The sequence below is a fragment of the Pristiophorus japonicus genome, chromosome 7, assembly GCF_044704955.1.
Source record: "Pristiophorus japonicus isolate sPriJap1 chromosome 7, sPriJap1.hap1, whole genome shotgun sequence".
NCBI lineage: Eukaryota > Metazoa > Chordata > Chondrichthyes > Pristiophoridae > Pristiophorus > Pristiophorus japonicus.
Genome location: NC_091983.1, coordinates 198718297 through 198733796, shown reverse-complemented (window position 1 = coordinate 198733796; position 15500 = coordinate 198718297). Strand labels below are relative to the sequence as shown.

Sequence of the window (15500 nt, the reverse complement as noted above, 5' to 3'; positions counted from 1 at the left end):
TGGTAAAAGGATAGAGCAGGTGGATCAGCTTCTGTGAAAGGGAATAAAGCTGGATTAGTGCTGCCAACCCTGCAGAATTGTCTTGGAGTCTCCAGGAATTGAAGATTAATCTCCAGGATACTGCTGCGAGCAGCCCAGGAGAAAAATCATCGGGTGCTTTAAACAAAACTGTTTTTTTCTTTGAACACTTTCATTTATTAGATCTAAAAGTATGGGAGATGGGGAAGAAAGGCTTTTTCACGAACAGTCAAGCTGAATCCAATTGGGTAACAAAGAGTCTGATCCTTTTCCAATTGGCTGTGGGAAGGAAGTGCTCCCAGAGGATGGACCAATGGCGAGATTGTAGGGGCGGGGCGGTTCGAGGCAGGAGATCATCTGATGAAATCTCCAGAAATGCACCCAACCAGAATTGGCAACCTTAAGCTGGTCCTGATGAAGGATCCCACCCAAAGCATTAACCAGCCCATAGCTCCTCACATACTCGATGTGGTGGGATGTTACTGCCCACTCCAGCTCTCCACACGCTTGTCTCAATCAACCAGCAGCAAATCCAAAGCCAATTTACCAGATTTATGCAGTTCACTGGTTGACTCAGTGAGAAAACAGCAGCTTATAAAAGCAGCTTTTATCTTTCAGGGGCTGATTGATCTGCTGTACATTTCCAGTACTTCCGACACCAGAGGTTGTTGTGTAATGGATATTCCACTTGTGAAGACCTGAATCACGCTGAGTTCCGCAGTCCCTTTCACTCCAGGAATAAATAATTATATTCGATGGCTTCATGTACTCACTGCCACACACGCTCTTCTTTATTTCATTTACTTTGGCTGAAAGTAAAAGACTTTTTTGAGTTTTGGGTTTAATGTTATTTTTATGTACTCCTCATCTCACCCAGATTGCCTTCAAGCCTCGACTCATCCATTCCCCTGACCGGTGACGGACAGACCGATGCCGACATTCTGGCATTCGTTCGAGCAAGACAAAACCTCATGCAGAAGAAAGGTGAGACCAAAGAAGGAATAAAACTCTCAAGGGAGAGGAAGTGAGAGAGCGGGGAGAGGAGCCACACAAAGGGCCCAAAATTGGCCAGGAGTTGCTGTTTTTTTTGGAGCAACTTGATTTTTCTGGAGTATCTTAAAAATCCACATTTTGCACATTCAATTTGCGCAAGTGTAAGTGAGTTCGTTAGGATTTTTTTTAGTTTAGTTTAGTCTTTTTCAAAAGGGGGCGTTACCAGCCACCTATGCCAGTTTTGGCCATTTAAGCCACTTTGGACAGCTAATAGTTGCGCCAAACTAACTTAGGCCAGCGTTTGTGGCTGCACAGATAACCCTTGCGGAGAGTTAATAAATCAGCGTAGGTAGCCAGAGATGGGGGAGGAAGGGAAGCGAGAGGACCTTGCAAAGCACTAAACACCTTCACAACAACATTCAAGAAGCATAAAAACCATCAATAATAAATAAAAAATAAAACCTTCCTAACTTGGCCCGGGAAGTCAGCGGGCCGGCTGGTGCGAGAGGCCACTTGGCCGGGGATAGGCGGGAGGACCGGGCGGGAGAGCACAAGGAACTGACTCTCTCTGATTGATTCTGACTCTCGCTATTCCAGCGATCTGACTCTCTCTCTCTCTACTCCAGTGATCTGACTCTCTCTCTCTTTCTCGCTCTCACTTCTGACTCTCTGACTATTCCAGCAGCCTGCCCGACGCACGCCGTGAGGCCACTCGGCCGGGGATAGGGGCGGGATGCATCGGGTCCCACGCATGCGTGAAACCTCCAGTGCGCATGCGTTGAGCTGCCGGCACTGTTTTTCGCGCAGGGCCCTAGCTCCGCCCCCAAATGGACAGGCCACGCACGCCAAGCGATGGGAGAGGCCACAGAGCGATCAGAATCCGGGGAGATCTTTTTGACGTCATTTTCACCCTAGGAAGTCGGCGCATCTCCGGTGAGTGCGCCGAAAAAATGGGTAGGCCAAATTTGGGTCCAATGATCCTGGGCCAATAAAATTTACAGGTTGTTCATCAAAGCGTAACGTGTCAGGAGACGCCCGTCTGCGTGGATTTTCAGCCCCCTCTGTCAATACTTGTAATTCAAACTGTTTATTTTACAGTAACAGTGCTCACGGTTTATCACAATGTGCTGCTGATAATACCTATTCCAAAAAGCTGGAAAATAAATAAAAGTTTTTTTTTAAAATCTAAAATTAAACCGCACATCATCCGAGGAAAACAAATCAATCCCCATCTGACGTTATACAGGTCTGTGTAGGCCCCTACACCCCGACATTGCCCACTCTTTAAAAAAATATTTACTAACGGGTCCCTGCAGTTTATCTGTGTCGCAATGTTCGTTACCTCCAACTCACCTCACAAAAATGTGCATTGAATTCATTTCTAATTTTTTTTTTGTCACGTTTTGCCCCTGCCTCTGTAGTGATTTTGTTTGCCTTTCCCACTAGTTTTAGCAGATCACAGTTTGGGTTACTGCCTTAACCAGTCACTCAGTGGTTTGTTAGCAAATCACAGTTTAGTTTGTTACCATATCAAGCCACAGTTGAGTAAGTTATCTAAGCAAAATTAAATTTGTCCTGTTAGAATGGCAAACAAAAAATACCCTAAACATATTGTTTTATATGTGGGTGTATTGGGGTGGAGTTTGGATTTTTTTGGTTTAGAAATGGAAAAATTGGCAACTTATTTATTTTCCTACCCAATTTTCTCCCTTTTCCCTCTGCGTTATTTTTTTTTCTTGCCATTATTCTTACACGAGTCTTGATAATGAATGTTGGCAGGCGGGCATCACAGCTGAAACCAATCCTGTTCTTGTTTAAGTGGACTCTCCAGCAGGAGTTAATGAATATTGCTCAGGTACAGCAGTCGTCACATGCACTGAAGCTAATTATAATGTACCTACTGCCGCCCTGGCTGACATCAGCTAACTCAGCACACGCTGACAATTGGACCCGTGACCCCTCTGGTCTGTAGGGTTCAGTTCCACACTGCCTTTAACAACTGAGCCTTTAGGGGACTAGCCAGCAACAGTGGGAACGTTTTTTTTTGCAAGGGTTTGAACATCTTGGAGATCACTTCAATGGAGTTTATCTGTCTACAGCACTCAAGACTCTTGCATACAATCGCACGGCAATGTGAATTCCCATTAGGCACACACACAGGATTGATAACCCAGGAAGCGAGCAGGCAATCAGATTATTCATACATTGAGCATATTTCTTTACGCCCACATCTGAATTTTCCATTTGCCCAGCTGATATCTGCCTGTGGACAGATGGTGTTATCACTAGTGTGGTTCAGTGCTTTGTTATCTAATCTGTCACAAGCTTCCAGCACTCAGTAAACAGCGGTGTGTGTGATTACACAAACGACAAATTTCAGATAGGCAGCAATCATTAAAAGACGGAAGAAGTCGACATTTCTATTGAATTTGAGAGATTATTTTCCTCCATTCCCTGTTCTCCTCACCCTTGGTCCACCATCCACCCTTGTGGAGAGTTAAATGGGGTCTTTTTTGGGACCAAGTTGCCTCTCATGTGACTTTCCTGCTGAAATTTGGAACCAAATCGATGCTATGTTGCACACACAGCAGTCCTATATCTGAACGGGCATGTCAACAGCAACATGTAATAAAATGTTCCAAGACACTTCATAGCAGCCTTTTCAGATGAAATTAACACAGATCCAAAGAAGGAGACATTAAGACAGGCAGGTTTTGAGCAGTGTCTTAAAGCAGGAGAGAGAGGCGGAGAGATTTAGGGATGGAATTCCAGAGCTTTGTGCCTAGACAGCTGAGGGCACAGCCACCAATGGTGGAGCAAAGGAAGTGGGGGATGCACAAGGTCAGAGTTGGAGGAACACAGAGTTCTCGGAGAATTGTAGGGCTGGAGGAGGGTACAGAGACAGCGAGGGGTGAGGCCATGGATGCATTCGAACATGAGAGCTATAATTTAAAAATCGAGATGTTGCTGGACTAGGTGCCAATGTTCGTCAGTGAGCACAGGACTGATGGGTCAATGGGACCTGGTGCGAGTTAGTATACAGGCAGCAGAGTTTTGAATTAGCTTAATTTTATGGAGGGTGAAAGATTGGAAGGTCGACCAGGAGACCATTGGAATAGTCAAGTCTGGAGACAACAAAAGTATGGATGAGGGTTTCCGCAGCAGATGAGCTGAGGCAAGGGTGGAGACAAGCGATATTACGAAGGTGGAAGTAGGTGGTCTTTGTGATGGAGAAGATATTGTCCAAGATATTTTATGGCACTGCTGATTAATCAACCAGCTCGGCCCACTGAAGGTACCTGGAGGGATAGATTTATCACTGGGGGCTGGGATTCCTCCCACTCAACTCTAAGTAACTCGTTAAGTCAATGCCCTGATGGATAGGTTGGTCCTGGCTATACAGGCAACATGCAGCTTTCTGGTGCTAATGTTGATGAGCTGATTGCCCTAAACCTTGTCTCTGCCAGCCATAGCTGTCTTCCCTGTCTGGACAGTATATACTCTATATCTGACAAACAGAAACTTTCCCTGTGCAATCAATGGAACTGAATATCAGGCGCTGTGTATAACTGGGGCCGATACGATACGGCCCGTTCTGCGCCATCGCCCGGGACGAATTTCTAGGTCAATGATGGATTTTCAAGTGTCTCAAGCATCCAGGTGGGTGCTCAATTTCTGGGCTGTGTACCAGCTTGAGGGTAGATACGAATTGCAGCCCAATTCTGCCGGAGCTTTCCCTTAAAATGGTGACTCCTGACCCTCCCTCTTTATTTGGGAAGTGCCAGGTTTCTGTTTTGTGCTAACCCATAATGAGAAGCTGAGATGACTAACTTAGCAGAGGGAGGGAATCACAAGCTTGAAAGTGCAGGCAGCCACAGAGCATGCAGCCACAGACTGTACGCCACTGATTCGATCTTCTGACAGAAGGTTTCGCATAAATTGTCCATGATCCCCAAAGATAAATTAGCAAAACTCCCCAATATTGAACCATGGTATACTGTCCTCTGTACAACAAAGTTCTCCCCTGCCCTGTCCTTAGCAGCAGAGATCTTCAATGCCCTCATTTAATTGTTTCAGTCTCTACTTATCCCTAGAACCCCCTAGAAAGTGAGTCAGCCCTTTTGTAAAAATTTTTTCATCCTCAGCTGTGCTTGTCGATTATGATACAGACAAAGAGTTAACTGAGATATAGGGCTATCCTTGTACATGTTATGCTGTTGGTTTTGTAATGTTTACCAGAATACATACTTTTTATGGTCTGGAGAAAGTGGCTCTTTTTGTAGATGACTTGAGACACAAGGGCATTAAGGTGTGTGAGGTGACAGAGGGTATGTAATGGAGTTGCAGAAAGTGCATATTAAGCAGTTAGCCAGAAACAAGCTCCTCAAACAAGAGACATTTACAGTGAGCTGCACAACAAGGCCATGTTACGCAGGAGAGGAAAATTACAGATACTTAATTCAGTGTAAGCTTCACTGAAAACTGTGACATTTCTTGTTATACAGCATGGCATTTGGCATTTTATATCATCCAAACCATTTTACAGTGGCCTTTCAAATGGAGATTTCTGAATTAATTACATTTAGTGCTGAAATGAAGACACTCTTATGGTACTGCTTTTATCTTGACATGGTGATGAGATCAATATTCAAAAGTTAAAAAGATCACCTTTGAATCAGTAAAGCTTCTCTATGCACTATTTTTACCACATTTGTTAATGTATTTGTGCCGAGTTTGTGTCCATCATAAGTCATGTACTTATTTATTTTAAATGTTAAATACTTAGTTAAAATTGTTTGCCCATAAAATAAATGGATTAGTAACTTAGTTATGATATTAACTCATTAATATAAACTGCCTAAATACATAATTAAAATCGATAACCCACTCATTTTAGCAGGAATTTAATAAAAGCAAATCAGTGGGGAAAGCTTGAATTTGAGCGTTAGTGTAAAATGAATGATAGTGAGTTGGCAGCCCATCTTACATCGCGATTTTTATTTCCAAGAACTTCAATGGAGAGAGATGTAAAACAGGCAAATGACTCGCTATTTCCCGTTTTACACTATTGTATAAAGTCAAGACCTGCCCCTTTGATAAAATGACGCACTAGAATTTGATACAAATGCATTAACCAACGCACTAAAGGAGAAGTTTTAATCTCTTGGGTCTCACTGCCAGCTCTCAGCAGTGTGTAGATGCTCTGTACAAGAAGAGGAGGGACTACATATCCTTCCCCATGAGCAGGGAGAAGCAGTTGGAGCGGCAGATCGGATTTGTCAGGATTGCGGGCTTCCCCAGGATTCAGGGCGCCATGGACTGTATCCACGTCGCATTGAGGGCGCCACAGAACAATCCAGAGATCTTCTGTAACCGCAAGGGATTCCACTCCCTCAATGTCCAGCTGGTGTGCGACCACAACCGCAAAATCCTGGCAGTTGGTGCCCGGTATCCTGGCAGCAGCCACGATGCTTTCATTCTGCGCCAGACCGGTGTGCCAGGTGTCTTTGCTGGGTCAAACCAAGATTGGAGAGAAGGGCTACCCACTGTGCACTTGGCTGCTGACTCCCCTTCGCGCAGCAATCGTACAATGTCTGTCATTCAGCCACCAGGTGCATCATTGAAGCATATTGGGGCGAAGGGACGACAAGAGTTCGCAGAGGGATGTGATCGGGGCACAGAAGAGGCGCGGGCCCAGGGGCAGCACGGGCCAGCTTACACTATGATATGTGTGGGCACTAGGTCCATGCAGCAGAGCTGGTCTCCAGTCGTCTTGGTTCACCCTTGCCACTAGACCAAGATCTAGCTCTGTCAAGCCCGTGTGGTGGCTGGTGTGCAACGACTACCACACATTAAAAAAATCCACGCACAGGCATCTTCCACCCTTCAACATGTAGGTCGGGATCCGGAATATTACGTCCTTCATTGAAACACCTGTGAACTCATCCCTTTTCGGTGTGGAAGTTTCGAGGGACTGCCTATGATGATGATGATGGTAGGCCATTGGATTCCAGCACTAAGATGTTCCTTTTTTTCTTTTACAACAATTGTGTAAAACCTTGTTAGCAAATAATTAAAAAGAAAAAGCTACACTTTGAATCAATTCTATATATAATATTACACGGAAGAGAGTACACATGAAGTCTTTTCCTTATTCCCTATGCCGAAAGTAACGATTGCCTCCCTCCTCCTCCTCCCTCTTGACTCTCCTGGAGCACAGGCCTCTTCAGCAAATAAGCAGGGAAAACTATTTTGACTTCAGACACCATGAAAGTATCAGAGAACACAGTCTAAGTTTCAGTTTTGACTCTAGAATCAGGCGGTGAAAGGTCAGTTTTGAAGCAGCTTGCGTCACCGAGTCTGTACAGTTATTTATTTATAATGGGCACCAATCCCTCCTTTTAAGATATTTTGTCTTCCTCGCGTTTCCTTGTACTCCTCTGCGGTGTGTACCATCTGTGGCCGGGCAAGCGACCCAACTTCAGAGGCTCAATTATTACCCACTCTGAAAGTAACTACTAGAAGGTGCAAAGGGTGACAAGGGGCCAACTTGTCTCACCCGCTCTATTTTTCTCTCTGGGTGAGATGGCTGCAATGAAAAACTAAGCTTGTGAGGAGTCTCATGGACACAGCATACTCCTCCGCTGTGGTGTACCACAGGGATTCTCAACCGGGAGTCCAGGTCCCCTAGGGGTCGTGAGAAGATTTCAGGGGGTCCGCCAGTTAGTTTGTCCCATCAATGTACAGGGGACACTACTGATGTTATGCCATAAACATTAGAAGTCTCCCCTGTATATTGAGATGAATGGAATAGCCTCACAAAGACTGTTTATACAAAGACTGAAAGGGCAATTCGTTCAGATTCTTACTGTTAGACATCATTTGAATGCTTGTGTGTCACTGACTTTCACTGCAATATTTATCTTGGTAAGTTTTTTTTGATCCAGCCCTAATCACTTCCACATTCATTAACCACTTGCCACTTTTAACTATTAAATAAAATAGTTAATTTATCTTCGAGGATTAAAACCTGAGTTGGGGGTGGGGAAATCACCAAGTTAGTCTGGCGTCGTGTGGCCGAGATAGTGTGAGCCTTATTTCAACCCTTTTCTTTCCCCTCATGTGGAGCCACCCTGTGTCAGTTGGAAACTTTCAGCATATTTGAAAAGAGCGTCGTCAGTGGAGAGAGTGCACGTGTCACATGGCCCTGGAGGGTGTGGGGGAAAGAAAGAAAGAGACATTCCAGTCTCTGGGCCTCAGGCAAGGCCAGAAAAATCAGGATCCGGTGTGACCCTCCTTCGATGTCTTCAGTCTAAGTTAATATAGCTGAAGGCATTATCACGATTTTCCTCATACCTCAGACTTGGAGTTTTATACTCATGACCATGTGCTTCTCTGACGGACGGTGCCCTTTGAGATACCGCCGGCTATTTGTGAAAGAGGATAGAGGAGGGCTGCCTTTGTCACTAATGGATTTATGGCGATGAGGTCTGGTGGGTAAAGTTGCTCAGGGCCCTTCTAATTTTTCTATTTCTCGCGTGCCATCCGCCTTCACAATTACTGCCGCTGTTAATTTACATTGCTAGCTTCACTGCTATGTTCGGGTTTAATATCGAGGAAAGTTCTGATTCCTGAAGGTCGTGAATGGTAGCATAATGATTAAGTTACAGGACTAGTAATTTGGAGTATGTGTGTTCAACTCTCACCACAGCAGCTGGGGAGTTTAAATTCAGTTGTTTAAATAAATCTGGAATAAAAAGCTAGTGATGATCATGGGCTAGAACGTCCACTTTTTTTGCAAGCTTAAAACACACTTAATGTCCATTTTACCATTGAAATGCCGTATAACGCCCTTATAGGCACAAAATGGGAACTGACGGGCATTTTTAGGAAACTTATCGGCAAGCATTACTTTCCCCGTGCGCTTAATGCCGGGAAAAAATATTACCGCCGCCCACTTTTTTTGGGCAGAATCATCAGAATGGGTGAAATCAACGCCCATAATATCGCTCAGCGTTACTTTCCGCATGGAATTAACGCCGAGATTCAATAATGCCGCCCCCCCTTTTTTTTTGTCATAAAGAGCATATTTACCGAAACTAGCGGCCATGAGATCGCCCAGCATCAATTTCACCACCACGCGCACATATCGCCCACAATATCGCTCGCCCAAAAAAACGCCCAGAAAAAGTGGAACCAGGGCATTGGAACTGGTTCTGGGGGAGGTGGGACCAGTACAAACCGGACGGTCTGCACCTGGCCAGGACCGGAACCAATGTCCTAGGGGGAGTGTTTGCTAGTGCTGTTGGGGAGGAGTTAAACTAATATGGCAGGGGGATGGGAACCAATGCAGGGAGACAGAGGGAGACAAAAATGAGGCAAAAGCAAAAGACAGAAAGGAGATGAGGAAAAGTGGAGGGCAGAGAAACCCAAGGCAAAGAACAAAAAGGGCCACTGTACAGCAAAATTCTAAAAGGACAAAGGGTGTTAAAAAAACAAGCCTGAAGGCTTTGTGTCTTAATGCAAGGAGTATCCGCAATAAGGTGGATGAATTAACTGTGCAAATAGATGTTAACAAATATGATGTGATTGGGATTACGGAGACGTGGCTCCAGGATGATCAGGGCTGGGAACTCAACATCCAGGGGTATTCAACATTCAGGAAGGATAGAATAAAAGGAAAAGGAGGTGGGGTAGCATTGCTGGTTAAAGAGGAGATTAATGCAATAGTTAGGAAAGACATTAGCTTGGATGATGTGGAATCTATATGGTAGAGCTGCAGAACACCAAAGGGCAAAAAACGTTAGTGGGAGTTGTGTACAGACCTCCAAACAGTAGTAGTGATGTTGGGGAGGGCATCAAACAGGAAATTAGGGGTGCATGCAATAAAGGTGCAGCAGTTATAATGGGTGACTTTAATATGCACATAGATTGGGCTAGCCAAACTGGAAGCAATACGGTGGAGGAGGATTTCCTGGAGTGCATAAGGGATGGTTTTCTAGACCAATATGTCGAGGAACCAACTAGGGGGGAGGCCATCTTAGACTGGGTGTTGTGTAATGAGAGAGGATTAATTAGCAATCTCGTTGTGCGAGGCCCCTTGGGGAAGAGTGACCATAATATGGTGGAATTCTGCATTAGGATGGAGAATGAAACAGTTAATTCAGAGACCATGGTCCAGAACTTAAAGAAGGGTAACCTTGAAGGTATGAGGCGTGAATTGGCTAGGATAGATTGGCGAATGATACTTAAGGGGTTGACTGTGGATGGGCAATGGCAGACATTTAGTGACCGCATGGAAGAATTACAACAATTGTACATTCCTGTCTGGCGTAAAAATAAAAAAGGAAGGTGGCTCAACCGTGGCTATCAAGGGAAATCAGGGATAGTATTAAAGCCAAGGAAGTGGCATACAAATTGGCCAGAAATAGCAGCGAACCCGGGGACTGGGAGAAATTTAGAACTCAGCAGAGGAGGACAAAGGGTTCGATTAGGGCAGGGAAAATGGAGTACGAGAAGAAGCTTGCAGGGAACATTAAGGCGGATTGCAAAAGTTTCTATAGGTATGTAAAGAGAAAAAGGTTAGTAAAGACAAACGTAGGTCCCCTGCAGTCAGAATCAGGGGAAGTCATAACGGGGAACAAAGAAATGGCAGACCAATTGAACAAGTACTTTGGTTCGGTATTCACTAAGGAGGACACAAACAACCTTCCGGATATAAAAGGGGTCAGAGGGTCTAGCAAGGAGGAGGAACTGAGGGAAATCTTTATTAGTCGGGAAATTGTGTTGGGGAAATTGATGGGATTGAAGGCCGATAAATCCCCAGGGCCTGATGGACTGCATCCCAGAGTACTTAAGGAGGTGGCCTTGGAAATAGCGGATGCATTGACAGTCATTTTCCAACATTCCATTGACTCTGGATCAGTTCCTATGGAGTGGAGGGTAGCCAATGTAACCCCACTTTTTAAAAAAGGAGGGAGAGAGAAAACAGGGAATTATAGACCGGTCAGCCTGACCTCAGTAGTGGGTAAAATTATGGAATCAATTATTAAGGATGTCATAGCAGCGCATTTGGAAAATGGTGACATGATAGGTCCAAGTCAGCATGGATTTGTGAAAGGGAAATCATGCTTGACAAATCTTCTGGAATTTTTTGAGGATGTTTCCAGTAAAGTAGACAAAGGAGAACTAGTTGATGTGGTATATTTGGACTTTCAGAAGGCTTTCGACAAGGTCCCACACAAGAGATTAATGTGCAAAGTTAAAGCACATGGGATTGGGGGTAGTATGCTGACGTGGATTGAGAACTGGTTGTCAGACAGGAAGCAAAGAGTAGGAGTAAATGGGTACTTTTCAGAATGGCAGGCAGTGACTAGTGGGGTACCGCAAGGTTCTGTGCTGGGGCCCCAGCTGTTTACATTGTACATTAATGATTTAGACGAGGGGATTAAATGTAGTATCTCCAAATTTGCGGATGACACTAAGTTGGGTGGCAGTGTGAGCTGCGAGGAGGATGCTATGAGGCTGCAGAGTGACTTGGATAGGTTAGGCGAGTGGGCAAATGAATGGCAGATGAAGTATAATGTGGATAAATGTGAGGTTATCCACTTTGGTGGTAAAAACAGAGAGACAGACTATTATCTGAATGGTGACAGATTAGGAAAAGGGAAGGTGCAACGAGATCTGGGTGTCATGGTACATCAGTCATTGAAGGTTGGCATGCAAGTACAGCAGGCGGTTAAGAAAGCAAATGGCATGTTGGCCTTCATAGCGAGGGGATTTGAGTACAGGGGCAGGGAGGTGTTACTACAGTTGTACAGGGCCTTGGTGAGGCCACACCTGGAGTATTGTGTACAGTTTTGGTCTCCTAACTTGAGGAAGGACATTCTTGCTATTGACAACACGCCCAACCCGTGTGATAACACATCACTTGCTACAAGTACTTTGTCAGATGCATATACGACCGGTTGGTGTTCGCCCGTTAGTTTGGCTTGTTGTAAGGTACCCCCGACCCCATATGATAATGCATCATTGGCCACAAAAAAGCGCTCATATGGGTTACACAGTGTAAACAACTTATTGGAACGTGGTGGGTTCCTGGCCTTCTCAGCGGCCGCCCCTTTACCTATGCCCCAAGCCCAGTCATCTTCCTTGCTGGGCAACACATGCCTCTGTTTCGTTGCAGCGACAACCCGTGGTCTGGACGCTCTCGTCCTGTGGCCTGGATGCACTCTCGTCCGTGTCCGTGATGCCGACTGCCGCGATCTTCCTCCCCAGGGATATTGCCTCTGGCGTTGGGAAGACGCATTCGGATCGTTTTGGCCGGAGTCCCACTCTCCTTGGTCGACCTGGAGCCTCTTCCATCATTGCGCCTGTACCGCTGCTCGGTTGATCTTTACCTCCTCGTGGTCGTGATGAGCGGCCTGTGCCTTGGGGATCTGCAAATGGATCTGCATTTCGATGCCTGGTTCAGCTGAAGGTGGGGACTTGCTCAGCCTTTGAGCAAAGGAGACGTCGTTCGCCGGAGAAGGTACACAGAGGTCTTCCCAGTTCCATCGAATCTTCCCCATCCACCTTCTACCAAACAGTGTTGGCCCATCACCTGAAACAATCCACAGTGATAAATCGTGCACCGCTCCCTCATGGCATATTCTTATGTCCGCACTACCAATAACTGGGGGTATCAGTTCCTTGGTGTAGGTGTGCAGCTATGCCTGAATCGGGATCAGCTTGGGTCGTTGTGCTCTGTCGCTCCACGGCCTCTCTAATGCCTTCTGGCTCATTATTGATCGACTCGTCCCCGTGTCCAATTCCATGGAGACTGGAGTTTAACTTTTCACATTATCGGAGGGCTTTTGGTGGTGAAGGTGTGTATCCCATATACTTCCTCTTCATCCTCAGGTTGAGTTGCCTCTCCTGCTCATTCAGTGTGATCCTCGCTGGATCGGTCGTCCTCTTCTGACTCTGCCACATGGTGAGTCACAGGTCGTTTGCACATTTGCTGGAGGTGCCCCCATTGTTCCAGCCCTTGCACACATCGTGCTTGAATCGACATTGATGGGCTCTATGATTGCTCCCGCAGCACCAACATGGTGTTAATGGATACGCATTCACGCCCCATGGTGGACTCTGAGTCACCCTAGGCCTAGGTCTGGCCTCTGCGGTGTAGGCCCTGCCATGCACAGTATGGCCCTGCCATGCACAGCCATGCCTGCTGAAAGCGTTATTTTATGCACACTACTTGCCGGTGAGCTTCGATTCTGTGAAGATAGCTGTTTCATTGTTGCTCGTGGATATGAAAGCCTGGGCTATCGTGATGGCCTTACTTAGATCTAGAGATTCGACAGACAGTAGTTTGCGAAGAATGACCTCGTGGCTGATTCCAAGCACAAAAATGTCCCGCAACATTTCCCCCAAAGATCCAGCAAATTCGCACTGTCCCACAAAGCGTTTTAGGTCGGCGACAAAGTTCGCCACATTCTGGCCCTCGGAGCGATGGTGCGTGTAAAAGCGATACCTGGCCATTAAGATGCTCTCCTTCGGCTTGAGGTGTTCCCGAACCAGCGTGCACAGCTCTGTGTAAGTCTTGTCCGTTGGTTTGTCTGGTGCCAGCAGATTTTTGAGGAGGCCATATATCGAAGTTTCTTTAATGTGACTCCAGAGTGGGGAAGCATCATGGTAGATTATCTTTTATACCTGCTGCCCAGGGTGCACAGGTGACCCTTAGGTCTCCCACAGGTGTGCCCCCTGGTGGTAAGTCTTACATATTGGTGAGGTTTACATACATAACAGACCCCCCCCCCTCCGCCCCTGTAGACCGCATGAAAGGGCCCGTGGTAGCATGATAGCTGCAAGAGCCTTACGTCAGGCGCTCATCAATGATCGCTTTGCCTGAAAGAACATTCACAAGACTGATACACTGCTGGGTGTGCAGGTGATACATCAATGGTGGGCATCACCTTGGTGACAGTTAAAGTTTAAGTTGATTGAAGTTAAATGTCATTATACCCTTTGATGTTCAGGAATCACCAGCGTGTAACGGTGCAGCTATCTGAGCCAATGTGCTACAAGGCTTTGTTAAATAAAAAACATTTAAACCGAACATTAGTCTGAAATCATCAGTATTTCTGTAGGAAACGACCCTCCCCCACCCCACTCCCCACTTCTCCTCCCCACCTCTACCCCTTCCCCTCCTGACTCCAAGCCACCTGGCCGAGGAGCTCCTCAGGCGATGCTTCATTTTGGGGTGAGGGAAGGGGGAGGGGTGATGGCCGAAACGCTGCTTGGACGGAAATGGAAGAGGACGGTCCTGAGGGGGAACGTGCTCCGAGCCAGAAACAAGATGTTGCTGCTGGCTCTCGTGTAGTTGGCAATGGAGGTGCGGCACCTTGGGGTGCAGTGCCGCGCTCCAGGACCACTGGGAGTCCTCTGCCACCAGTGTTCCTGGCTATCAGCTCCAGGGCTTCCTCCATCCCTTCCATGTTACGTCTTATTTGTTGGACAAAAACTTAGTAGGCTTTTTGTTACAGGTGAATCTCCCGTGTGCCTCCCACAACAGCCAGATAAGTACACATCACATCCACACACGGTTTCAGTGCCTCTGAGCTCCCTCTCTCTCTGTCTCCTCTTCTGCGCATGTCATGATGACCCTTGATGTCATGTTTGTAACCTTCACATAACTGTAATCTTTATGTAACAACACTGTACACTGTATACACCTAAGAAATGCACACCTTGACCACAGGGGGTGAACTTGTGGGAGACACTCCTCACCTGGTCATCCAGGTATATAAAGGGAGGTCCCACGCAGGGTCATCACTTCTTGGTCTTGTGAATAAAGGTACAGGTCACAGAGTGACCTTGTCTCCAGTATTGAATTACTGTAGTGTGTAAGGACATAACATTTGGCGACAAGAAACGGGAATCAATGACTCAAGAGAATGGCCACCGGTAGCATGGAGGAACGGTACTGTGTTGGTGAGGACTGGGACGATTTCGTTGAGAGGCTCCAGCAGAGCTTTGTCACGAAGGACTGGCTGGGAGCGGCAGCGGCTGCCAAGCGAAGGGCGCATCTACTGACCAGCTGTGGACCTAAGTCGTACGCGCTGATGAAAGACCTGCTCGCACCCGAGAAGCCGACAGACAAGACCTTCGAGGAGCTCAGCAAACTGATTGGCGAGTAGTATACTCATGGCCCGACACCGATTCTATACGCACTGATGTCGGGAAGGGCAGAGCATACCGGACTTTGTTGCGGACCTTCAGAGCTTGGCCAGCCTCTGTAAGTTCACAGACGCCTTCAGGGGGGAGATGTTATGGGATTTCTTCATTGAGGGCATTGGTCATGCCGGGATTTTTAAGAAGCTAATTGAGACCAAGGACTTGACCTTGGAAGCAGTGGCGTTGATGGCTCAAACCTTCATGGTGGGGGAGGAGGAAACCAAGATCATATATGCGCGCAAATCTGCTCCCAACGTGGCGATGGAGCA

The 15500-nt window shown here is 46.5% G+C and overlaps 1 protein-coding gene across 1 annotated transcript in view; it reads left to right on the top strand.

The window, feature by feature from the left end:
• kif6 (kinesin family member 6) overlaps positions 1-15500 on the top strand; it is a 768544-nt gene that overhangs the window by 732897 nt on the left and 20147 nt on the right. The window contains exon 21 of the mRNA XM_070885702.1: positions 896-1002. Within this exon, the coding sequence (XP_070741803.1) occupies positions 896-1002 (107 nt within the window). The remainder of the gene's footprint in view (positions 1-895; positions 1003-15500) is intronic.